This window comes from Trichomonas vaginalis, chromosome I, assembly GCF_026262505.1.
Source record: "Trichomonas vaginalis G3 chromosome I, whole genome shotgun sequence".
Classification (NCBI taxonomy): domain Eukaryota; phylum Parabasalia; order Trichomonadida; family Trichomonadidae; genus Trichomonas; species Trichomonas vaginalis.
In genome coordinates this window covers 3143657-3168774 of record NC_067203.1, presented here as the reverse complement: position 1 = coordinate 3168774, position 25118 = coordinate 3143657, and the positions used below count along the sequence as shown (strand labels likewise).

The 25118-nt window shown below is 34.9% G+C and overlaps 12 protein-coding genes and 4 pseudogenes across 16 annotated transcripts, besides 3 other annotated features; 8 read left to right on the top strand and 8 right to left on the bottom strand.

The window, feature by feature from the left end:
• Positions 1-4671: part of a mobile genetic element that runs on past the window's edge.
• Positions 1-6001: part of a mobile genetic element that runs on past the window's edge.
• Positions 1788-2144, bottom strand: TVAGG3_0920090 (annotated as a pseudogene). Its single transcript has one exon. A coding segment is annotated over exon 1 (357 nt).
• TVAGG3_0920080 (uncharacterized protein) lies at positions 3978-4412 on the bottom strand (the record flags this gene model as incomplete). Its single annotated transcript, XM_051252204.1, has 1 exon — positions 3978-4412. The coding sequence occupies one exon, from the start codon at positions 4410-4412 to the stop codon at positions 3978-3980; it is 435 nt and encodes a 144-aa protein (XP_051077778.1).
• Positions 6002-9634: 3633 nt separating the features above from the next.
• Positions 9635-25118: part of a mobile genetic element that runs on past the window's edge.
• On the top strand, positions 9938-10348 carry TVAGG3_0920050 (protein of unknown function, DUF4106 family; the record flags this gene model as incomplete). The annotated part of the gene is made up of 1 exon (XM_051252203.1): positions 9938-10348. The coding sequence occupies one exon, from the start codon at positions 9938-9940 to the stop codon at positions 10346-10348; it is 411 nt and encodes a 136-aa protein (XP_051077777.1).
• Positions 11676-12059, top strand: TVAGG3_0920040 (uncharacterized protein; the record flags this gene model as incomplete). Its single annotated transcript, XM_051252202.1, has 1 exon — positions 11676-12059. One exon carries the CDS (start codon positions 11676-11678, stop codon positions 12057-12059), a length of 384 nt encoding a protein of 127 aa, XP_051077776.1.
• TVAGG3_0920030 (uncharacterized protein) lies at positions 12091-12629 on the top strand (the record flags this gene model as incomplete). The annotated part of the gene is made up of 1 exon (XM_051252201.1): positions 12091-12629. A coding segment is annotated over one exon (539 nt), but the record flags the coding sequence as incomplete, so codon positions are not given.
• Positions 12742-13326, top strand: TVAGG3_0920020 (Poxvirus D5 protein-like family; the record flags this gene model as incomplete). Its single annotated transcript, XM_051252200.1, has 1 exon — positions 12742-13326. The coding sequence occupies one exon, from the start codon at positions 12742-12744 to the stop codon at positions 13324-13326; it is 585 nt and encodes a 194-aa protein (XP_051077774.1).
• On the top strand, positions 13734-14153 carry TVAGG3_0920010 (protein of unknown function, DUF4108 family; the record flags this gene model as incomplete). The annotated part of the gene is made up of 1 exon (XM_051252199.1): positions 13734-14153. One exon carries the CDS (start codon positions 13734-13736, stop codon positions 14151-14153), a length of 420 nt encoding a protein of 139 aa, XP_051077773.1.
• Positions 14658-14986, top strand: TVAGG3_0920000 (P-loop containing nucleoside triphosphate hydrolases family; the record flags this gene model as incomplete). The annotated part of the gene is made up of 1 exon (XM_051252198.1): positions 14658-14986. A coding segment is annotated over one exon (329 nt), but the record flags the coding sequence as incomplete, so codon positions are not given.
• Positions 15084-15531, top strand: TVAGG3_0919990 (annotated as a pseudogene). Its single transcript has one exon. A coding segment is annotated over exon 1 (448 nt).
• Positions 16472-16952, bottom strand: TVAGG3_0919980 (KilA, N-terminal/APSES-type HTH, DNA-binding family; the record flags this gene model as incomplete). Its single annotated transcript, XM_051252197.1, has 1 exon — positions 16472-16952. A coding segment is annotated over one exon (481 nt), but the record flags the coding sequence as incomplete, so codon positions are not given.
• On the bottom strand, positions 17041-17410 carry TVAGG3_0919970 (annotated as a pseudogene). Its single transcript has one exon. A coding segment is annotated over exon 1 (370 nt).
• TVAGG3_0919960 (organellar and viral DNA polymerase type B) lies at positions 18715-19629 on the bottom strand (the record flags this gene model as incomplete). The annotated part of the gene is made up of 1 exon (XM_051252196.1): positions 18715-19629. The coding sequence occupies one exon, from the start codon at positions 19627-19629 to the stop codon at positions 18715-18717; it is 915 nt and encodes a 304-aa protein (XP_051077770.1).
• On the bottom strand, positions 20256-20906 carry TVAGG3_0919950 (uncharacterized protein; the record flags this gene model as incomplete). Its single annotated transcript, XM_051252195.1, has 1 exon — positions 20256-20906. The coding sequence occupies one exon, from the start codon at positions 20904-20906 to the stop codon at positions 20256-20258; it is 651 nt and encodes a 216-aa protein (XP_051077769.1).
• Positions 21475-22290, bottom strand: TVAGG3_0919940 (DNA/RNA polymerases family; the record flags this gene model as incomplete). The annotated part of the gene is made up of 1 exon (XM_051252194.1): positions 21475-22290. A coding segment is annotated over one exon (816 nt), but the record flags the coding sequence as incomplete, so codon positions are not given.
• On the bottom strand, positions 23354-23937 carry TVAGG3_0919930 (annotated as a pseudogene). The gene has a single exon. A coding segment is annotated over exon 1 (584 nt).
• On the top strand, positions 24550-25102 carry TVAGG3_0919920 (uncharacterized protein; the record flags this gene model as incomplete). The annotated part of the gene is made up of 1 exon (XM_051252193.1): positions 24550-25102. A coding segment is annotated over one exon (553 nt), but the record flags the coding sequence as incomplete, so codon positions are not given.

The following is a 25118-nucleotide window of genomic DNA, read 5'->3' as shown; positions in this document are numbered from 1 at the left end:
TGACTTTTTAGAAAATATTAAATGCAACAGCTTACAAGAGAACTCAGAGCTAAAAATATAAAGTATGAATGTTATGTATTAGGTCATGAACTTTGGTTGTTGCTGTTTGATGAAACAAATGAATTAGTTATGTCAGTCAAGAGAACAGAAAAATATTGTGTTAGTGAAAACTGCACCAAGTCAATAAGATTAGGTTTGCATTATGAAGATGAGTTCGATACTGTTGAAGAAGTTTTGGATAGATATTACAAATTGCTTTAATTTTACTAAAACATATTTCAAGCAAAGTTTATATTCTGTTGAAAGTTTTGTATACTCGTTCGAATATTTATACTTAAACTCAACTCCTGGAGTACCTGGTATTTCAATGATGCGGATGTTACCTATTTTCATGAATGGTGGCGTTTGACCACAGCATTCGATTTCAGGGTCGAGATAGTCAATGACACATTGTTTCCCTGTTATTCGTGAGATAACATTTTCAAGGTCCTCCTTTGTTAGAATTATTTGGTTCTTACTTATAAGATTTATCAAAAGCTTCTTATCGTCTTTGAGTAAGATAGTTTGGTATAACTGAAGAAGGTAATGGTCTACGTTATCTGAAGGATTTGTTTGAACATTTGTGTAAGGGTTGTCGTTGGCTTCTCTTGAAAGAATTTGGTCCAGTGGTGGATACTCTAACTTAACATCTGATGTAGCGTTAGCGTTTGAAGCTGTGTTTAAATTCACGGATTTCAGCTCTGGTTCTGGCTCTTTCAAACACTCTGAACTATAGTTCTTTATGACAATATTGTTTGTCGTTCGTGAGTCAACATTTGATGTTGGTTCAATTGGAACATTAACGGCACCAGCTAAGATGGATTTGCTTCTCATTTCATATAGAATAAAAACCTTTTATATGTATGAAATGAACAATATACTCGACAAGGGTTTGAATGTAAAGCTAACGAATGAAAATATTGTTGAATTCACTGAGACAGGTGCTGTGTATAAAGATGTAGAACTACTGAACAAAAGAGCTAAGGGAAGAAGCAGGAACATGAACAAAGGGTGGAAGCCTATAAAATTTATGTCAATGATGGCTCAGGAGGTTCAAACATAAAGTATGCAGAAAGTTATAGAGTTTATGCTCTCAAAGGTGAAAAGCCTTCATTTAAGAACAGCTATTCTAACGCATATCCTCAAAAGTTAACAGATGGAGAAGTGGATGATATGAATGACAGCAAAAATATTAACAGAAATGGCGACAGAGATGCATGGAATTTGTTTACCATCAGTCATTGAAGGTTAAACTTTAAAACAATGTGTGGTCGTTCCCATGGAATATTTTTGACTTTAATGGTATTAGTCATGATATGAATCTCAAGGTATGAACGAGGAGAGATGAGAGACTTATATGCTTCCCAAATTTCTTCAAAAGGTAATGTTATACCTGACTGTTTTCCAAATGAGTTCAATATCATAACGTGAGAAACCTTGAAAGATAACGAAGTCAGTTATGAGACGTTTTATGTTTTAAAGCAAGGAAAGCCATGTTTGCATAAGTATTGCTACAGTTAAATGGTAATGTCTGACTTTAGTTATGATTGTTAAATGAGTCAATTTGACACTAAACCTTTTCCGGCGAAGTCGTCACAAACGAGCAGAGTATTTGAAGGATACTTTTTGAAGGGGTATTTTGAAAGTTTTGACAGAATGTAGTTTGTCAGTCGTTTCATATCGTAAACTTCTGAGTACTGACGTAAGTGGTGTTTTGTCAATAATTCTTTCCATCTCTTCTGAAGTCTTTTGCATTCCTGACTGTATAAATTCAACGATGGCATAATATTTTCTCTTACGTCGAATGTAACGTTGAAGAAATTCAATGAGTTCACTGTCTGGAACTTTAACGACAGATGCTTGAACTTTACTCATGAATGTTTTCGCTGTTGAGTCCATAGAGTCTGAAGTTGCTGATATAATGATTTGGTCATAGTAAGAGTCGTTTCCTAAACGCTCTGTTATGAGTATATGACGAATGAGTTGAATGTCTTACCTGAACCCATCTTTCCACAATAGAAATACACACCATTTGAACAGAACTCATAATCTTTGCTGAAAGGAAGAATAAGAGAAGAGTTAAGTTTGTCTGTAGTTTCATTCATGTCTTCATCTACGTCATGTATTAAATGCTTCATTTATCTCCATTAAAAATGCAAGTCAGAAATATTCAGAACATAGCACCGAGTCTAACTGACAAGAGTATAAAGATATACTATGAACATGTTATGATGAAACCAACCAAAATTCAAGAAAGTCAGTATACTTATGAATATCCAAGACACTGGGTAGAGTATGTAGGAGGTGAGAAAGCTATTGAAATAAGACAAGTTAGAAGTATTCCAGCAGGAGAAAATATTATTGAAGAACTTTAATGTTTTGAGATTATAATGATGAAACAAAGAAGCAAGATAGTTTTCCTGTTTGTGTATGTGAACTTAGATACAGGAGATGACATGAAAGTTTTTAATACAAAGCTTCAAACGGTAGTGAGAGAACAACTTACTGCGGAAGGACATCCATTACCTTCAGAAGTTACCATAGCATATAATTTTGAAACAAACTCAATAGATTTTAAAGTCGTCTCTGCAAAGAAGTCAGGATTTACATTTAATGAAGCAGATGTATATTCGAATGAAAACTTCAAAGCTATTGCATGGTTAGATAATGACGATTGCTTTAAGAAAATATTTAAATACAGTGACTCAACGATGTCAATAGATGACCTTCGTGGAATGTTACCATCGACGTTTACAGTAGAAGGTTCAGCAGGATTGCTTACAAGATTGTCAATTGGTGGTATTTGGTCTCGTGAGAACATTGTTATAAAATCCAGTATAAGTGAATTTGCTGAAGAATCTATATTATGTCTTTCAAACTACATGTATTCGCCGCCGAAGCATTATAGTATAACAAACTTTGTCAGTAAGTTTAACATAAGACTTGTCGAACCTTCTTCAATGAAAGATGTTGTGCTACCTAAAGATGGAAAGGATGGACTCATTATTGAGATGATTTTAATAGCATATTAAATGAGCTTGTTCTTGAAGGTCATTCATGATGAAATAACTGTTGTAGAAGATGTTAGCAATTGTTCAGACATTTTGAAGCGTATAGATGATATAAGAAATAAGTTAGATAGACCGCAAAGCGGTGAGGGCGAAGCCCGTGAGAACGCTTATGTTTCATTGACTTTCTCCAGTAACGAGAACTTTTATGAGATAATATTGAAGAGAGATGATTTTAATATGGGTAAATGGTAGTTTGGGCAGCTTTAGGCGCAATGGGAACAAAAGCATTAGCATTTGGAGCAAAAGCACTTGGAGCTTATGACGCAGCAGTAAATAAAATGAGTGGAGGAAGGGTTTCGAAGACATTAGATGCAAATAAAGGAAGATTGGAGGCTGGGTTGCAAAGAAGTTAAGATTAAATAAAATAGGGCTCATAAATAAAGCATCCAATTTGGTTGCGACTGAGTCAGAAAATGCTTTAGGAAAGGACGATGAGTTTGCAAAACACGCAAAAGACTTTAATGACCAGATGAAAGGTGAAACAATGCATTTAAATATATTCGATGGAACTAAAGAAAATGTTTCTTCTCCACCAGTAGTTCTTCCGTATGGTCCCTATGGAATGTATGGAAACCCTTACGAAAGACCATTTGACCCATTGACTGGTGGAAGTAACTGGTATCATTACGGACGAAGAAGAAAGACAGTCAAGTTGGAGACAGACGTGAAGAAAGCAACTAAAAAGAAACCAAGGAAGAGAGTTATAAAGCAATGAATTCAACAGGGTGAAAAAACAGGTGAAAAAAGAGGTGAGATCTCACCACTTCACCTAAATTTAAATGGATGTTTTCATACGTGTGAGGGTGGTGATATCATTAATTTTTAAGTTTATTTTTATATAAATGACAGAACAAAAATATAACATATCTACTCAACAGGAATGAGACCCTTACTGACTATGTATTCGTTTAATGCTTGATGAAAACAATGGTACATATTATCGTATGGGTATACACAGCGTCTGTTTCCATCGTCGTCGTATATGTAGAGCTCAAATCCAGTCCAACCTTCTTTTGTACAATATGTAGCTTTATTTAAGTATGCATTTATGTAGATAAGGCAATTTTCTTCATCGCTCCAGAAATAATTTTTATTCTTTGTTGAAATAGTTTTCGTTCCTCTGCGACCATAAGGAATGTATGCAATGAACTTTGCGTCATAAGGGATTGTAATATATTCAGGGTTTCTTTCATCGTCAATGGGTCTGTCTTTGTTAAAATGCATGTTTCTCAGTTTTACTTGAGTTTTGAATAGTTCACGGAAACGTTCTGGGAAAGAGTCATAGTAAATGTAGTCGGACATGTCTTTGTAATGAAATAAAAAATTTAAAAAAAATAAAAATAAGGTTATTTTTTATTTAGTGAGGACGGTAGTGAATTCGTTAGTGAGTTCGTTAGTGAAGTCGTTTATGTGTCAGATAGTTTTGTAAATATTTAAGGTTAAGTTGGTGTTTGTGTTTGTGTTGTAAAATATACGTTACCAGTTTCGTAAAGTGTCAAATTCACAAGTATTGGGTAAGGTGGAACGCAGTGCCACCATACCCAAGATAGGGATACTAACTAACGTGTTTCATTAGCTTTGTCAAAACTTACTAACATTTATTTTGACAGTGACTTTGACCTATATGAAGAAGAAAGTGAGTCAGAAGATTATGAGCTGTTATGTGAAGCACAGCAATGGGAGGAGTTGCAATACTTTTGTAAGTGAGAACGTTTATTTTTTACATTAGTGAAGTCGTTTGTGAAAACGTTAGTGAAGTGAAGTGGTTGGCGGCTTTGTAAATATTTAAGGTTAAGTTAGTATTGTCGTTTGTGTTGTAAAATATACGTTAACGGTTTTGTAAAGTGTCAAATTCACAAGTATTGGGTAAGGTGGAACGCAGTGCCACCATACACGACTTAGGGATACTAACTTATGTCAGAAACATTCTTATATAACATGTCGCAATCTTTGTCCATGACTTTGTGGTTGCAATGAAATCCAAGAAACTCATAGTTAACCTTACGTATGAACTTCTTTATTTCAACTGAGTCAGTTGCTTTGACTTCTATTTCTTCAAATTCTGGAATAGTGAGCTTTTGTTGTTGTATTTCAGGAAGTTTAGGTAGATGGTCAATAATATCCTGCATTTCATAAAGATATTCTTCATTTGTTTCATCTTTCGCAGTGCAATCTAAATCTCCTTGGAGAAGTTCCTGCTTTATCTTCTGGATTTCTGTTTCGAAAGTATATGAAGAAGGAATGAAGCTTTTCATCTCTACTAACATTGAAGTTGGGTTCATGACTAACGAGTTTGGTGCTGTTGTTGCTAACATGTTCTTACAATAAAAATAAAAAATATTTTTTTAAAAAAACTAACTTTATTTTTTATTTCGGGAAAATTCAACGGGTGAGAAAAGAGGTGAGAAAACAGGTGAGAAAACGGGTGAGATCTCACCTCTTCACCTAAAATATATTTTTTGGTCCGGGAACAACAAAATTCAAGAGTTTTGTGTGTTTTCTACGATGGTAGAAAAGAGGTGAGAAAACAGGTGAGAAAACAGGTGAGATCTCACCTCTTCACCTAAAATATATTTTTGGGTCCTTTACACTCATTACGATGAAATCATGACAAAACATATACGTTCATGTTTGACAAAACATTTACGATGAAATCATGACAAAACATATACGAAGAAGTTTATTTCCTGTGTTGTTGTCAAAATGTCATGTTGTCTCATTTTTTCAGAGAAGTTCGTTTAACCGAGGGACCTGGTGACACCTAAAAACCATCTACCCTAAAATATATTTTTGCCGAATTCAGCAACAAAATTCAACAGGTGAGAAAACAGGTGAGAAAACAGGTGAGATCTCACCACTTCACCTAAAAGTATTTTTGTGCTATGTTTTCAGCACAAAATTCATGAAAATTCATGAGGTGAGAAAAGAGGTGAGAAAACAGGTGAGATCTCACCACTTCACCTAAAAGTATTTTTTATTTCGGGAAAATTCATGAAAATTCAACGGGTGAAAAAACAGGTGAAAAAACAGGTGAGATCTCACCACTTCACCTAAACTTCACATTCAATACTTTTTCAGCACTTTTCCGTAGTTATATATGAAAGACAATTCGAGATAAAAGTCATAGTACAATGGAAGAATATGCTGCACACCATTTGTTGTGAACCAAACTTGAAAGTCAGAGAAACTGTTACTAGGTGGTTCGTAGAATTTAGAAGCAAAGTCATAAAAGTCCTTGCCAATACATAGAAAACTATTGTTGCTTGAACTGAAACTTGCATGGCACATAACATTTTGAGGGTCAAACACGTTAGAGCAACTGTTGTGGAAAGTCAAGAAAAAGAGTTACAACAGACCAAAACAGACCTAGTAAATGCTTTCTTAAAAACGAAAAGTCAGGTAGGACATTATGCTGCAGATGGAACATATGTGCCAGCTGGTGGAACTTATATACCACCAAAACCCTCCAAGAGAAGCACCTGCACCAGGACTACCTAAAACATTTACATCGTCACATGGACACAGACACAGGCATGCACCACAACCAGCACAGCAACCAACAGTTCAAAACCCTGCACAACAACCAACAGTTCAAAACCTGCACAACCAACAGTTCAAAACCCTGCACAGCAACAACAACCAGCACAGCAACCAACAGTTCAAAATCCTGCACAACAACAACCACAACAGAGCAAGGACATAAAAGAAGTAGAGAACAAGGAAACCAAGAATTCTTAAAAATGCTTAAGGAAGACTATGATTACCCAGCTACTCTTGACTTTAGTGACAGATATAAAGAAGCTATTAGAAAGTTCAAGGAAGGAAATACTGACCCGAACCTATTTAGCTTTATGGCTCAGCACCAAATGGGATATAATTTCAAACCTGGAAAATACAAGCTCGCTAAGGGATATGATTTAATAGCATATCATCCAAATGACATGACTGAATTTACTCCGAGATATTTGGTGTCAGAGCTAAATGACAATTCAACTCTCTTCATGAAACGCGTAAAAAATAGAGACGGAACGAAAGAAGAAAGGTTTATGAGTCCGGATGACTTAGATAGGGAACTTGTTAAAAACGGTCTCGGAATATATGAAATGCCAGCAGATGAGGTACAAGAAACTCCACAGGAAGAAGTTCAGATACAACCAGACATGGAAGAAATAGTTCAGCAACAACAGCTAGAAGAGCCTGAAGGAAACAAACAAGTCCTCCTTTGGAAACTAACTTCACAGAACTAGATGAAGATTTGGAACAGCCGAAAAATCTTGACCCTCAACAAGAGTATGAGGTGAATATGGAATCTTTCCAAGAGTCTAAGAAAAATTCGGCTGACATAGTAGAAGAATATCGAAAAATGTTTGCCGACATACAAAAGACTCCAACACCAGATGAAAATATTTCAGCATAGAATGGAAGTACTGAAAGAAAATGTACGCAAATACAATAACCCTTTTTACTTACGACCATATAACGTTCAATCTTTGGCTGAACTCGGTGAAAATAAAAGGTTAAATTTCAACAAAACATATAGAAATGAAACATTGTTTAAAGTTCATTCAGAACCTAACCAATATGGAAACAAACCTACTTTTGTTTCTGCAGACTATGGAACTACAATGAGATGGGGTCATAAAGCAAATCCGGATAGGTGGTTCATAAACTTACAACCACAATTCCAAGAAGTTGTAGACGCAATGGAAGTGAATGGTGAACCAGATTAGCTGGTCTTTTCAGCGCGGCTTTAATGCCATTGAAAGATATGAAAGATGCAGATTTTTGGACCAGTATGAAATGAACATGGCTGATGGAAATATAACACCTGACGTTCTAGAACATTTATCTCAAAAAGAACTACACAGAACCATAAGATGGTATATTTGGTGAAGAGTTTAGAAAGAAAGTTAGGGAGACAGAAGGAAGAGAACCTATTGTACATGACCTTGCAAACGAAAGTTTACAAAATGTCATAAAAACTTACTTTGCAGACAATGAACCGAGAAGGGATGAATATTTAGAAAACTCAAATGGACAGTACCAAATGAAATGTTAGTATTGAAAAACATGTTCCTTGACAAAATAAAACCAACTACAGAAATAAATGACGCAAGCCTGAAACATTGGGTAAAAGCTTTCCCATTCACAAAAGATATTGTTGGTAACATGGAAAGAAAACCAGAATGGCTACAAAAAACATATATTTGGAAACGAGCATATTCCATATGGACAAGCTCTGTTTGAAGAGCTTGAACCGGAAACTCAGGAAAGAGTCATGCAAACAATACGCGAAGACTCAAATACAAACTATGACAAACTCTTTCTAGGATATAGGTTACCTGAGATGGGCGACCAGAGCCCAAAGGCAAAAAGGACATGGGAAATTTACAACATACTAGGTGAACATGAGGCAAAGATGCAACAACTTGAAGCAGAGGGCAAGTTACCAAAAAAGAAGAAGAGTAGAACAAAGTGAAAATAGTGAAGAAGTAACTTCATCTAGTGAAAGTAGTGGCAATGAAGGAAAAAGAAGAGTTAAAAACTCAGCCAGGAAGAAAGTAAAGCTTGGTCCACGTGGGTTCTATTATGACATATAAATCCAACTATTCTATATTTTTACCCATATGAAATGTACGCCGCTCAGAATATAACGCCAAACAGTTTTGGATGCCATGAACGGAAACGTTTCCGAATGGTATAACGAATGCGACAATGCCATTAGAAGGTCAGAAATAGTTCCTGGAACTTACGAATATACAACTGCTGTTTCTTATGGAAACGTAGGTGAGTTTGAGAGAAGGTTCTTCAACAACAGTAGATATTGCTTGCGACAGGTTTCATATTATTTCTATTGACAACTCATTCTTATACGTGGAACAAGACATTGAAATAAAACCTTCTGCCAAGTTGTCTGACAAGAAAGGTTGCAATGGAATTTTCTATGTCGGATACCAATATGCTCCAGAAGTTTTCATGGGATATAAGATATATTCTAACTCTGACTTAGTTCAAACAGTAACATGGGCAAACTATGAATGGTTCGCTTTGAGAAACTCAGTACAACCACAAGCTAGAGAACAAACAGACCAGTATGCAACTATTGAGAAAATAAGAAGACTTGACCCTAACGTTCCAGGAGTTTATGTTAACCTTTCTGGTTCAGATGGAACTGCTGCCACTAAAGTAAAACTGAAACTTAGAGTTCCTTTGTCATCTTTCCTCATCTTCAGGTTTTTAAGATACTTGCCAAACTGGGCAGGAAAAATTTCTATCGAACTTACTCCAAGCAAAAATAACTTAGTCATTGCACCAACACAAGACCCATTCACTATTACTGTAGCTGGAACTGGTGGAGCCAAGTTCTGTGACTTTTGCAAAGACAAGTTGACTTAGACTTTGGTTTCTCAAACTTCAACACTGAAGTAAACTATTATTTCAATGCTGCTGGAACTGCTTGGGACCCAGTTAAGTTCACATGCGAAAAATTTGAATGCAAGAGAATAGAAAGCAGACTTGCAGTCTATATGTTGGACCCAGATATTTCAAATGCTTTAGCTGCCAAATATATTGCAGTTCCACTTATGTTCCCTATACACCAAATATCTGTCAAAGACTTTGCAGGTGAAGTTGGAAACCAAAGTGCTGACCCAGGTGCAAGAACAGATATTGCTTTAACAACTGCAATGAAACATGCAGATACTATGTTTGTACTGTTCAGACGAACTATAAATGACTATTCTTGTTTCTACAACCCCGGTATTAAATATCATATAAACATAGATGGCAAATATTATCCAAGAGAAGAATATTCTACAGTTGAGGATATGAGGTCATACAACTTGACATTAGATGCTATGAACTTTAACAACAACTTCACAACAACCATTAACCCTGAAATGCAAAGTTCTATTATGCCATATGTGAAAGTATGGACTCATACAGGAGGTCAAAAAACTCAATATACAAATGGAGACCGTTCAAACTTTTGGCTTGGCATTCCATTTGCTGACTCAGAAGACTTTATGGGTGGTATTTCAACTGTTGGTACTGTACAAATACAATATACTGGTGACAGAGACGGTCCAGATGAATTGAGAGCAAAGAAGTTTACAAAACCAATAGCACTTTTCACGGAAGATGCTCTTTTGAAGATTCGTTCGATGAAACCTGCTGGGGCTCCTCAGATTGGCATAACGACAGCTTCCATCGAGCAGATTTTGGCAGCAGGTCAGTAAGTTGTTCTTGAACTGACTTCTCTCCGTCAAATATTGACAGTACGCCAGTTTTGACATAATATTGTATTATAAACTTACCTTTAGAAATATCTGTAAGTTTTGAAGTTATATTTTTGTCTGCTTCAAGAACCTTTCACCATTTTCAGTTATACCAACTTTCTTTGCTTTATGAAAATATTTTGGTTCAGCAAAGACTGCTATTCTATAACATTTTCCATTGTTTGTGTAAAGAGACTATTCTGTCAATGAACTTGTATTGTTTGTGTGTGTAAACTTGTTCTGCTTCAATTCGAAGAGATACTCAAATACGTCCATCTTTTTATTCTAAGTAAAAGATCATTCCGAAAAATAGAAGCGTAAGTGTTTCAAAAGGTTTAATGGCGGTGGCAGATGTGAAGTTAAATTCACCAACTCAAACAAACAGTCAAAGTGTTGTTGTCAATGTCAAAGACAGAGATGTTGAAGTGGGGAAACCATACGAAGACGAAAATGGTATAACAATAGTTCCTGTAAAAGAACAACCAACATACCCTGAAGTTAGCAGAGACTTAAGTTCTGTTGCAGATATTCGAAACGACTACCAACAACTGAAAGACAAACTTCAAACTCAGGAGAAGATTTGTCAAGCTTTAAGTATAATGTTAAACTTGGTCGAACACAACCCTGTAAAAGTGAACTCATATGTCATTGCACCTCATGAAGTTTTTGAAAGAACTATTGAAACTTTTGACAGAGGCAGACGATATAAACACATCAAAGAAATAGAACCCGACGTTAGTTGCTGTGGTGTTTCATATAATGTCATTGACAAGATATACGTTATGAAAGGAGGTGAAACGTTGAACTTAAAATATAGTTTCCCAGACGTTATAAAAATATTTGACGACCACAACATTTCATTAAAATTTATTTGCTAAGTAAAATGGCAGAAGACATAGTGGTTTATACTATTACGACTAAAAACCCTGAGTCATATAATTCTATAACAACAAACTTACAAAGTCCTCAAGGACGATATTGTAAACTAACCTTAAACACAATGACGACTAAAGCTTGTTTTGCTCTTTTGACACCAGAAGATTTTATTGTTGTGAATGGTAAAAAATACTCCTTTGAAGATACTTACTCAGATATACCACCAACAGGTTTTGTTGACTTATTTAATACTTTAAGTACGGGTGTAACATGTGCTGCAACTAGAGCAGGTTTCATTATGTTTGGATGTCCGACTGAGTTTACTATAAACAATATGAGCTATAATACAAAACTTATATCTGGTTTTTACTACCAACAGTTTCCTATAACAGGAAAAGGTGTCATACAAGGAATGTCTGTTCCATTGACTTTAAGTACACCTATTTTATATATTGTTTCAAACTTAGGTTCAAAGTGTTATTCGAATGTCGACAGAAACTACTATGACCAAAAGATACTTATGCGTATAAATAACACATTCTCTGCTGGTTTGCCTATTGTTCATTCGAATGCAGAGTTTTCAGCTTTAGTAAACTCAAACACTTTAGCAAACATAAACTTAACCTTAGTTGACGCAAACTTTGTTCCTGTAAAACTTTTATGTCCTATGTATTTGTCAATGACGGCAGAAAGTTTCGAATTGGAAGATGCAACTGGTGAAAGTATTGTATTACAAGAACAACTTCAACAACAAATAGCTCAAGAACAACAAATGCAACAAATAGCTCAAGAATAAAAAAATAATATTTTTTTTTATTTTTATAAAAATGTACAGAATAGATGTTTCAGATTTTTATGACTTCCAAGCATTCAGAAATATGTGTCCATTTCGAGACTATAACAAAGCAGTCGAGAATTTGAAACGTTTAGTCATTTATGTCGACTCTGCCCCAGAATGTTATGTTATGAAAGAATGGGATGTAGTCTTTAACAAACCAAGAGCAACAATAGTTTCAGAACAAGAATGTAGACAGAAACTTAAGAAAATAAAAGTCGTACAAGTTGGCATGAAGATGTTAGATGCTTGGGATATCTTATTGTCAAAGTTAGAAGATTTTTCAGTTCGTGGTATAAAGTTTTATACACCTTCTCCAAACTTCTATTCTATCTTCACTGGATATAAATATGAACAAGTAGAATGGAAAGAAAATATTATAGAAGCTTGGTTAGACCATGTCAAAGAAATTATATGCAATGGAAACGAAAAGGTTTATGAGTATATCTTATGTTGGTTTGCAAACATCTTACAACATCCAAGTGCTAAAAATGAAACTGCTCTCATTATAATTGGAAAACAAGGAACTGGTAAGAATACTTTCTTTACAGATATCTTATGCAAACTGTTAGAAGGTTATTCGAACCCTAATATGACAAACTTAGAAAACATCTGTGGCAAGTTTAACTCCTCAATAGAGAATATGAAACTTATAGTTTGCAATGAACTTCAAAGTATAGATACAACAAAAGTTTTGAACTCAGATGCTTTGAAGAGTCTTATAACAGACAAAGTTGGAGTTGTTGAAAGAAAGTATAAAGACCAAAGAGTTTGTGAAAATGTTGCAAACTTCATTATGGTTTCAAACAATGCTGTTCCGATGAAGTTAGAAAGTTCTGACAGAAGATATGTAGTTGTCAGAACGTCAGATTCTCATATGCAAGATACAGAATATTTTGACGACTTAGCAGAAACTTTGACATCTGACTTTTACAACCACTTGTTCTCATATTTCATGACATTAGATATTTCTAAGTTCAATCCAAGACAAATTCCACATACCGAAGAGAGACAAACATTGTTAGAAGCAAACAAGAGTGTATATGAACTGTTCATAGATGAAACTGACTTTGAGTGTTTAGATGAAAGGTCATTGTACGATTCGTATAAACAATATTGTCAAGAATATGGTTATATGACAGCGTCTAAACGAACATTCTTGGCAAATGTCAAAAGTCTTTTAGACGTACAGAATGGTGTATATACAAAGAAAAATTTTTATGAGTAAATTTTAAAAAAAATATTTTTTTATCCGATAGAAAAAGATGACAGAAAAATTAACTTTTTACATAGCGCCAGACCCTTCTTGCCCACATCTTTTTAAGCCACAATATATAGACATAGAACTAAATAGAGAAAGCGAAATTCTACAAACAGAAGAAACATATAGAGACCTAGATAACGAAAATGGATATGCGCTATTCTGGTTAGATTGTCCTTATGAAATGTATGAAAAAAAGGCTTTATATGAAGAATATAGAAAATATTGTCATGAAAACGATATAAGACCAAGCTCTAGAGAAAAATTCTATGCTGGTATAAAACATCTTTTCGAAGTTCGGAATGGCAAATATAGAAAGAAATAATTTTTCTGAGTAAATTTTAAAAAAAAAATTTTTTTATCCGATAGAAAAGATGACGAAATTCATCTCAGTAAATAAGTACATGTCAGGACTTAAAGAAGAACTAGACCCATTCACATATTTGAATGTTTACTTCTACCATTTTGAAAAGTCTTCATTCAGCAAAGTTTGGAACATCGAACCAGTTAAGTTTGCTATTGTGACTAAAAATGGTGCGAAATTTGAAGACTTAGACATAGAAGGTTTGTTAACAGTCAAAGAAAGTTTTGACAGAAGGTTCTCAAACCTTAAAGAAGGCAAAGCATACAAACTTGTTATACCTTATGAACCAAAGAAAGCAGACGACTATGAATATTATGAGTCTAAGATAGTTGAAGTTCAAGGTAAATTGGGTAAAAAGATTTTAGAGTCTAAGCCAGTGTTTGCTCCTAAAGAGGAAGAGAACATTGACATTGACCCAGAAATGTTCTAAAAATAAAATTTTATTTTTACATGTCAAATTTCTTTTTCTCTGGAACTGGTTCTGGTTCTTTCTTCTTCTTCTTCTACTTTCTTTTCTTTCTTTTCTTCTTCTTCTTTTCTGGTGGAGTTATGTCAAATTTGGCGCAACCATATTTATGTAAAAGTTCTTTGTCCTTTAATAGCTCATCTATTCTGTTTTCTATTTCATCTTCAAGAACAGCGCATGTGTCTTCTTTGCATTCTAAGAACTTTTGTTGGACTTCATCTTTCCAATCGGTGTCATCTCTGTCAACAAGTCTGTCATTGACAAATTTTAAGACTGCTCTGCTTAATGTTTTATGGTTCTTGTCATATTCCCAGAAACAGAACTTTAGAACAAATTCCCTTTCTTGTTTACACTATGTAAGATTTTATGGTCGACAGATGTTTTGCTGTCGAAAAGCTTGTCTCGAATATAGATAGCGAAATCGCTAGACATTTTCTAAAAGATAAAAATTTTAATTTTTCTAAAAATATGTTAGAAAAAAAGTTTGCTGACATTGACAAAAAATTTGAGAATGTTTTAAATAAGAACAAGAGGAAGTTGGAAAATGCTCAGATAAAACCCATACATGACAAGTTCTTATTTGCTCAGAATGGTATAACAGGTCTAATTGCACCACCTGGGTCGGGTAAGACTTTCACTTATCTTAAAATGGCTGCACAACAACAAGAACTAGATGAGAAGAACCCATTCTATGAGTTAGTTGTCATTTGTAGTACTTCTGGTCAATTTGACCAAACCGTCAATTCGTTCAAAGATATTATAAAGAAGTCTAAGTTAGTATGTATAAAGGATACTGAGTTGTTAGATTGGATAAAGAAGTACCAAAGAAGGGTTTTGAAGTACAATGCTATAAATGAGTATATAAATTCGAAGTTTAAAGACCCAAATGAGGAAATGCAGAGAATATTAGAGAAGAAACACTTCAGAAACAAACAGAAAGAGATAGAATACATTTCGAAGAAATTGCAATCTTACGATTGGAAGACACCCTCATAGGTGTCTTCTTATCTTAGATGATTTCGCCTCTCATCCTTTGTTAAAGAACAGAGAACAAGACATGTGTCGAATTCTTAAGAAGCTCAGACACTTTAACATTTCAGTTGTCATTTGTGTACAGACAGCAAAGAGTTTAAGTAAGGATGTAAAGAGAATACTTACTGACATTGTACTTTTCCCCGGATTGTCCGAAGACGATTTCATGGAACTTATGAAAGAGTCCATGGCAGGTAAGTTTGACAGACATGAACTATGGGAGAAGTACAAAGTCATACAAGACCCTCATACTTCTTTCAGAATTCATATCTACGCAAACAAAGTTCAAATTGTAAAAAGTCAAGCGTAAAAAATGTAAGTGTTTAGTCTTAGTCTGTTGTGGTTCTGCAGCTTTCGGTTCTTCTGGCTTTGGAATGGACTCGGTTGGTGGTACGTCGGACATTCGTTTGTGTCCTGTCGGAAGGAAAATATTTTCCTGTTGGAAGGAAGAGTTCTTCCTGTCGGAAGGAAAATTTTTTCCTGTTGGAAGGAAAATTTTTTCCTGTCGGAAGGAAAATTTTTTCCTGTCGGAAGGAAAATTTTTTCCTGTCGGAAGGAAAAACTTTTTCTGAAGTTCGACCAAAAAGTTCTCAATTTTCGAAAATTTGAATGGTTTACGGACGGACAACTGGAAAAATTTTTCCTGTTGGAAGGAAAATTTTTTCCTGTTGGAAGGAAAATTTTTTCCTGTCGGAAGGAAAATTTTTTCCTGTTGGAAGGAAAATTTTTTCCTGTTGGAAGGAAAATTTTTTCCTGTTGGAAGGAAAATTTTTTCCTGTTGGAAGGAAAATTTTTTCCTGTCGGAAGGAAGGACTCGGAATGCCAGAAGGATTTGACAAGACAATTGACCTTATAGAGCTACCTGAGCCATCTGAAGTCAAGCTTGAAAAATAAATGGTTCATTTACTCTGCTTGTTTGAAGTTGTCAAAATACTCTGTTATTTTTTCTTTCAGTAGCGGCAAATCTTCTTTGAAGGTAAGTATTGTACAACCTTTAATATCATAGTGTGTTTGAGGTAACGTATCTTGAACTATTTGTTTCACATCTTCATTTGGGGTCATTGAAATCGGTAAGTTTTCGCGATAGAACCAATTTCTGTCAGATTTGTAAATCTTAGCAAGGTCGTAAAAGCTTTTGTTGTTTCTTCTGACTAAATGCAACATAACCATATCTCTGTCTTCTTCATTTTCCATCTCTTCAGTATAAATCATATACTTATAGTTCTTTTCCTTTCCTTTTGGTACCGAACGTGGTATTCTTTTCTGTATGTTTTTGTCTTTGGATTCAATGACTTCATCTTTTGCTTGAAGTTTCTTTTCCATCTCTTCACGTTCTTGTCTATGAATTTCATCTAACATCATGAAAATATAACAAGCATAACGAGGTGAAGCCCACATTGCTACAGCATTTACTAAAAGTCTATGTACATAATATCCTCTCAAACCGTTTGGCAATTTTTCACGATTTTCGTACGGAATCTCGACCCTCGGTTTTCCGAGGGTCGCAAACATATGAGGAAATTCTTCTAAAAGTTCTTTTGTCTGTTGGTTTTCAAACCAATGATATGCTTGCTTTGTAGAACGAAGAGCATTCAAAATACTTTGCATTTGGTACATGTCATCTTTGACCGAACGAATGAGACGTAACTGTTTGTTATACTGTATGTACTCATATTCTTCATTTATATCTTCATGAACGATAGCAGTTGTTGTGTTCTCTGTTGTTGACATATCTGTCTTTACATACAAAATAAAAAAAATATTTTATAAAAAATTAGCGTTATTTTCTTACTTTCACAAAAGACCAAAAATAAACGCTTTACATGTATTTTTCAGCAACTTCGTCAAATAATTTTATAGCTTTATCTATCTCATCTACTTCAAACGTTTCTTTACCTTTCGTGGGAGCACCATACATTTTCTCAAACTTTTCAAGTAGTTCTGTTTCAGCAGCTCTCATATCGTTAACAAACACAACCTTGACTCTATTGACTGTACTGTCATATCTTTGAGTTATATTATATGTCCTTCCTATCTTATATCTTTTTGTGTTGAAGTCCTTCGGTTTCTGAACGATGTAAAGTAAGCCTTCACTGCAACGTTCCGTATCGAATGAACCATATGTTATGAAGTTATATCCAACAACTGGGTCTAACCATAACAAAACTATTGGTATAAGACTTTTGTCGATGAGATATGCTGCAGTTCCATAGAATCTTACCGATATCATAAGCTCAGGATTTCTTGTCAAAATTTTCTGAGTAGAAGCAGTTCTAACCCAGTCGTGGGATGTTTTCTTTCCAGATAGTGTTAGAATGTCTGACAAAGAATATTTGTTGTATTTCTTTGAGTATCTTACGTTTAAATCACATATTCTAACCATTTTGGTGTCATTGTCTATCTTTCTAACTGTTTCAAACTCAGTGTTTGTCATTTTCTGTCTTTACATACAAAATAAAAAATATTTTTTTAAAAAAAACTAACTTTATTTTTTCTATCTTGTATAAAAGATATGATTTCAGGGATTTTTTTTACGAAGTGCAAAAGTTCTCTTCGTCAAAAATAACAGTTATATAATGAAATTTGGTCATTTTTTCACGATTTCAGGGATTTTTGGCGACTGGGGTTTTTTCCCTACTCGCAATTTTTCACGATTTTCATGAGTTTTGGCGACTGGGTTTTTTTCTATCTTGTATAAAAGATATGATTTCAGGGATTTTTTTTACGAAGTGCAAAAGTTCTCTTCGTCAAAAAATAACAGTTATATAATGAAATTTGGTCATTTTTTCACTGTTTTCATGTGTTTTATGCAAGACCGAAAAAAGTCGGTCTAGAGAAATTTCACTCAAAAATTCTTGTGTGCTTTGGTTTTTGAACCAGTCGTCTGCGTGTTTGGTTTCTGGAGCAAAACATACTGTCAAAATACTTTGCATTTGGTACATATCGTCTTTGACCGAACGAATGAGACGGAGTTGTTTGTTAAACTGAACCCACTCGTATTCTTCATGAATTTTGTATAAAAGATATGATTTCAGGGATTTTTTTTACGAAGTGTCAAAGTTCTCTTCGTCAAAAAATAACAGTTATATAATGAAATTTGGTCATTTTACTCAGCAAAAATATATTTTAGGTGAAGAGGTGAGATCTCACATCTTTTCTCACCTCTTTTCTCACCTCTTGAATTTTGTATAAAAGATATGATTTCAGGGATTTTTTTGACGAAGTGCAAAAGTTCTCTTCGTAAAAAATAACACAAAAATAGTGTATTTTAAACGAAGTGCAAAAGTTCTCTTCGTCAAAAAATAACAGTTATATAATGAAATTTGGTCATTTTTTCACTGTTTTCGAATGGAATCTCTTCCCTCAGTTTTTCGAGGGTAGCAAACATATGAGGAAATTCATGAAATTTGGTCATTTTACTCAGCAAAAATATATTTTAGGTGAAGAGGTGAGATCTCACCCGTTTTCTCACCTCTTTTCTCACCTCTTTTTTTTATAAGCGTTTTACATGAATTGTACGATGTATATTTGAAATTCTAAACAATTTTGTGGCTTCTATTTCTTCTGTCAGTATGTCAAAAGTTTTCACAATATTGAATGTATCTTTATATTTCTTCTTGACATCTGAAAGAAGGAAATCGTCAGCAGTTGGATAGTTTTTGTTTAGAAATTCTAACATGTCCATTTTATTTTCTGCTGGTTTCTCTGCTTCTTTCTTTAAGTCAGCATAGTCGTTTCGCATACGTTCTATCTCTTTGACGGAGTAGTTATATTTCCTCATTGCTGCTTTACATTTAGAACATTGTGGGTTCATTTTAGCATTGTACATTGAAATTTGTCCTGCAAGTACAACTATAGCGTCAATGGTTTTCTTTAACTCAAAAGTTGCTGGTTTTATTTGTTCGTTCCATACTTTACCTCTTTTATCTTTATCTCTTATCTGCCATACACATTCAGCAACTAACGAAACAAAGTTGTCGTAGGTCTTAAACTCCTCCGATTTATATATGTCAGAAACATTCTTATATAACATGTCGCAATCTTTGTCCATGACTTTGTGGTTGCAATGAAATCCAAGAAACTCATAGTTAACCTTACGTATGAACTTCTTTATTTCTACCGAGTCAGTTGCTTTGACTTCTATTTCATCGAATTCAGGAATAGTGAGCTTTTGTTGTTGTATTTCAGGAAGTTTAGGTAGATGGTCAATAATATCCTGCATTTCATAAAGATATTCTTCATTTGTTTCATCTTTCGCAGTGCAATCTAAATCTCCTTGGAGAAGTTCTTGCTTTATCTTCTGGATTTCTGTTTCGAAAGTATATGAAGAAGGAATGAAGCTTTTCATCTCTACTAACATTGAAGTTGGGTTCATGACTAACGAGTTTGGTGCTGTTGTTGCTAACATGTTCTTACAATAAAAATAAAAAATATTTTTTTAAAAAAACTAACTTTATTTTTTATTTCGGGAAAATTCAACGGGTGAGAAAACAGGTGAGAAAACGGGTGAGATCTCACCTCTTCACCTAAAATATATTTTTTGGTCCGGGAACAACAAAATTCAAGAGTTTTGTGTGTTTTCTACGATGGTAGAAAAGAGGTGAGAAAACAGGTGAGATCTCACCTCTTCACCTAAAATATATTTTTGGGTCCTTTACACTCATTACGATGAAATCATGACAAAACATATACGTTCATGTTTGACAAAACATTTACGATGAAATCATGACAAAACATATACGAAGAAGTTTATTTCCTGTGTTGTTGTCAAAATGTCATGTTGTCTCATTTTTTCAGAGAAGTTCGTTTAACCGAGGGACCTGGTGACACCTAAAAACCATCTACCCTAAAATATATTTTTGCCGAATTCAGCAACAAAATTCAACAGGTGAGAAAAGAGGTGAGAAAACAGGTGAGATCTCACCACTTCACCTAAAAGTATTTTTTATTTCGGGAAAATTCATGAAAATTCAACGGGTGAAAAAACAGGTGAAAAAACGGGTGAGATCTCACCACTTCACCTAAACTTCACATTCAATACTTTTTCAGCACTTTTCCGTAGTTATATATGAAAGACAATTCGAGATAAAAGTCATAGTACAATGGAAGAATATGCTGCACACCATTTGTTGTGAACCAAACTTGAAAGTCAGAGAAACTGTTACTAGGTGGTTCGTAGAATTTAGAAGCAAAGTCATAAAAGTCCTTGCCAATACATAGAAAACTATTGTTGCTTGAACTGAAACTTGCATGGCACATAACATTTTGAGGGTCAAACACGTTTCTATAAACTGTCAAATCTGCTGGTGGAAGTATAAATTTAAATGGACCATCTGGTGGTAATGGTTCGTTCTGGTTTAGTAACCGAAGAAATTGTGCCCAAGAACGTTTGTCTACTTCCCAAAATAAAAACTCCGTATCTCTTGGAGGGTTAATTTCAATCTTTTGAAATGAAACGGTGGAGTTCATCTTGTCATATTCTAGTTTCAGATAGTATGTTCCATTTAGTAAAGAGTCGTATTTTTCTTGAAATTCCCAATAGTATTTGTTCATTTGAGTTTGAAAGTCATTTAGAGTTTTCTCAAGACTTTCGTCTGAACGAACTGTAAAGATTCTCATTTCGTCAAATTTGTCTATTAGACCATCAGAACCTTTATACTGCCCATGAAAATATACTGCGAACATAAATGCGTTAGTTCTATTTGAAAACAAAACTCTTCTAAATCCTATTGCCTTTGCATCTGAAGGACTTTGAAGCCAACGAATTGGATAGTCAAACCTGTATGTTCGGGATGAAATTTCTTCATCTGAAATAGTCCTACCAGCATTTGTATAGATATAGTCTAACGGTTTTGTATCTGCTACTTTTGTTCTTTGTTTTTCAACCTGAAGCATTTAATATATGTAAAAATATATTGTTTTAAAAAACGTTTTTACTTCATGCAATTTTTTACTTCATGCAATGTTTTATTTCTGTGCCGTCTTCAAGTATGCCCCAGTACTTACGCTTGGAGAGGACATGAACTTCTGAAAATACCTTATCTAGCTTAAAACAGCCCATCTTTTCACCGACCATTCCCATTTCAATGAGTTTGTTATAGCCTTCTTCGTTCGTCATGAGTGCGTCAATGTTCTCATAGTAAACCACAACTTTCGATTTGACTTCGGAGAAGAATTTGTTGTAGTTGTCAAGGACTGCTTTTGCGAACTGAGGGTAAGACCAATGTTCGACAATAGATTTTAATGTGGTTACTAAGCCACTTTGACCTTGAGTGAACTCGTACTTCAAAACAAAAGGAGAAAACCTTTCAACAAAGTTGTCGACCTTCTCATAATGTTTACTCTTCATCTCTTGAGGTTTCTTAATGGAATATCCCCATGTCGAATTCATAAGCAATTTGAGTGTCATTGCAAGTTTGGGGTTTGAAGCTTTCCTAATATCATACAGTTGTTGTATGACTTTTCCAACTGTATAGTTCCTTCCCGGGAACTCACCATCTTCGTTTGGAATTCCAGTCGGAATATATTGGACAAACCTCATGTACGCAGCGTTAAGGTCGACATAGTATATCTTTTCGTTTGAGTCGAACTTGTCGCAACCAATTGGTCCAGTTTGTGGAAATTCAAGTGAGTCTCTTATCTTCTGAGAAACTTCTCCTGTTATCTCATAAACATCGTCGAAGCAACCTGTTTCATATAAAACCTTCTGACCTAACTCAGATGCTCTCCAATACAATTTGACGTCAATTGGATGTCTCAATGGAAGTTTGTTTATAGCATCTTGAAGTTCTTGCAACCTCATTGGAAGTTCTTCTGGTTCAGGTTGGTATCCGAACAATCCAACTCCTTGTGGAATTGTGTACTTCTTTTGTACTAGAACTTTGTCTGGAACAACTTTTGGTCTTGCTAACAATGAAAAGTTTGTTTCGTCTTTTGGTACAAAAGTTTCTGTCAGCTTGTCATCTGGAATTGGTTCCAACAAACCTTTCTCGAAAAGAATGTTTACAGCTCTGACAATGTTGCACTTGCCTTTTCCGAACAATGGGTTTGTAAGACTTTCGTTCAACATGAAGTGGTTGTGGACAATTACAATCTTCAACCATGGCAATTTGAAGTCAACAACATAGTCGTCATGTGAAGAACCTTTAGCTGTAGGTATGTTGACTCGGATATTGACATTTGCCAAAGGTGCAATTTTTGCCAATTGACCTCTGAGAATGTACCTTGTCTTCACACATGACTCAAGATACTTCATTTTCTCATCTGTAACAAGACCAGAGTTCCTGAGACATGTAAGAATGCAAGGTTCATTGACAATTGTTTCAATTGAATTGTAAATTCCATACCTTGTCAAGTCAATGTCAGACTTATTTCTGAAGGGGAAGTATCCAGCATGTTGTCTGACTGCTTGAGGGTTAGGTTGGTACCATTCGAACTTGACACTTGCAATTCCTTCAATTGCATTCAAAATGTCTGAGTCGGAGTCAACCATTTGTTCTCTCTTTGTAGTCTTGAAAGCGTCAAGAAGTTTTGCGGCTGTTTGTTCATTGCCATGTGCATAGTAAATGTGACCATCCAAATCTGTTATGGTCATTCTGAGATTGTGTCCTTTCTTATTCCGTCTTGTATGGCAGCAAGTACACCCATGAAGCCTTCTTTGTTCTTTCCTTCGTCAAAGTTTACTGTAAAGGTTCGACCAGAAGTAATTTGACTTCTAACTTCACGGTACTTCTCATATGCATATCTTGTTCTTTCCATGGAGCATGACCATCCTCTGCACTACCTTTTTTCCTTCTCAAAGGATGCAATTGTTCGTCATGTTTCCAGTAGAATCTGGCAAAGCCGTCATGTCCTTCAACTTGAGGTTCACTAACATCGAAAGGCATGTCCATAAGACGTTCTTCTTCTAACCTCTCTAGTCTGTTTGGATAATTTGCACGTGCTGTTTTCCAAATCCATTTCGTAGCGAAGACCAGACAATTTGTCATAGACTTTTATGGGTCTTCCCTTCCTATATTTAAACTTCTTCGAAACTCTCCAACCATATCTTTGCAACTCTGCTTTTATTCTAGCAGATTTTCTATCCATTCTATATGGGGGCATTTTTATAAAAATAAAAAATATTTTTTTCTTTACTTAACATAACCGCCTGCTGCCATAAGTCTTTGACGCCAACCCATACCAGCTAATGAAGGTTGACTTGGTTTAGTTTCCAAACTAAACTTTGGTTTTGGTTTATCTTCAGTTTTTGGTTTTTCTTCTTCTATCGGTTTTTCGTCACTTTTCGGTTCCTTTGACTTTACTTCACTTGCAGGAACAGTTGTGTCGTCAACATCTTCATAAATATCATATGCCATTTGTTTTTGTTTTCCTTTCAACTTTTTGTGTTTGTTGTAAAGTTTAGAATATTTCGACTCTAAGTCAATGAGATGTTCTATAATGAACTGTTGTCAGTGAAGTAAACTTTTCCATCTGTTGTCTCGAAAGCTCCTTCAGACTTCAATATTTTATTTGTGAGAGTCTGTTTCTTTTTTGAGATACTAGCCGTTCCATTTTTATGAAAAGTGACTTTGTAGTTAGGGTTTGTATTTCCAGACCTGGCACTTTCTATTATTGAATTTTTCTCTTCATCTGTAAGTTCTTTGACAGGTTTTGACAATGGTTCTGAACTTTTTGTTTGTGGTGTCAAATCTACCGTTTCAACTTCTTCGGTCATTTCATCTCAGTAAAAAATTTTAGTTTGGTTTGTTTTCAACTGGTTGTTGAGGTTTTTTAAGTCGGTCTAAAACTTCCTGAGGTATAGGAAGAACTTGACAAACACGTTGTGTAACTGCTGGAAGCCGACAAATCCATCTTGAACCCATTTGTCTCAATGCTGTATTGTTCATTTCATCTCAGTAAAAAACTTTACATTCCCCACGTTTGAGGCGGTTGAGGTTGGTTATTGTTTACCCACTGTTTGTGCATGGTTATATCCTCTGTTAAAGAATCTTTCACCTTGGTCCATATAGTGGTCCTGCTTGGTTATAGTAGTCATTTGCTTTGTTATAATAGTTTCCTGCTTGTCTTCCTACATTGTCCATCCATCCTTGAACTTTTCCTCTTGTTTCAGGATTTGGAATAAGATTTGTTGCATCTCGTGCTACCTCCCAACCTTTCTGTACAGTTTGTATAATAGGTTGTGCTTTCTCTTTAAGTATACCTAATGTACTCAAAATCTTCCTTCCAACTCCAAATACACCTCTGGCTATTGTTCCCACTGCGGGTAAAAATCTAGATGCGACTCCTGCTAATGCGCCAAATAAACCCATTTCTTATGGGTTAAAAAATGACGAATCCAAACAAGGACCCCTATGTTTCTAAAGCGACAAAGAAAGCACTCATGGTAAAAATCTTTAGTTCAACACCAAATGCTTGGTTTATGGATATCTTGGAAAACATTCCGAGAGTTAGAACAGATGGACCACCATACTGGCTAATATTTGTCGGTCAAAACACAAGATACTGTGAAGTCATACCATTATGGTCCAAAAATATTTTAGATGTGAAAACTGCTTTGACAATATTCGTTGACAAATACCATCCAACAAAACTGACATCTGACTGTGAAAGTTCTTTCAAATCAGATGATGTAAAAAACTATCTGCGTTCAAAAAATGTAAACCAATATTTCATTGTCGACCAAAACCATTCTGCTCTTGGTGTCATTGACGGTTGTATAAAAATGTTAAGAGACTTAAACCAACCACAAGGTGGTGAAGCAAATGAAATGTCATATGACGACAAGTATAGACACTTCTCCATGGCAAAGATGAGACAAGTTTTAAATATTTACAATAACCGTAAACAAAAAGGTTTGGGAAACCACTCCCCCGAAGAAATGAAAAACAACCCTGA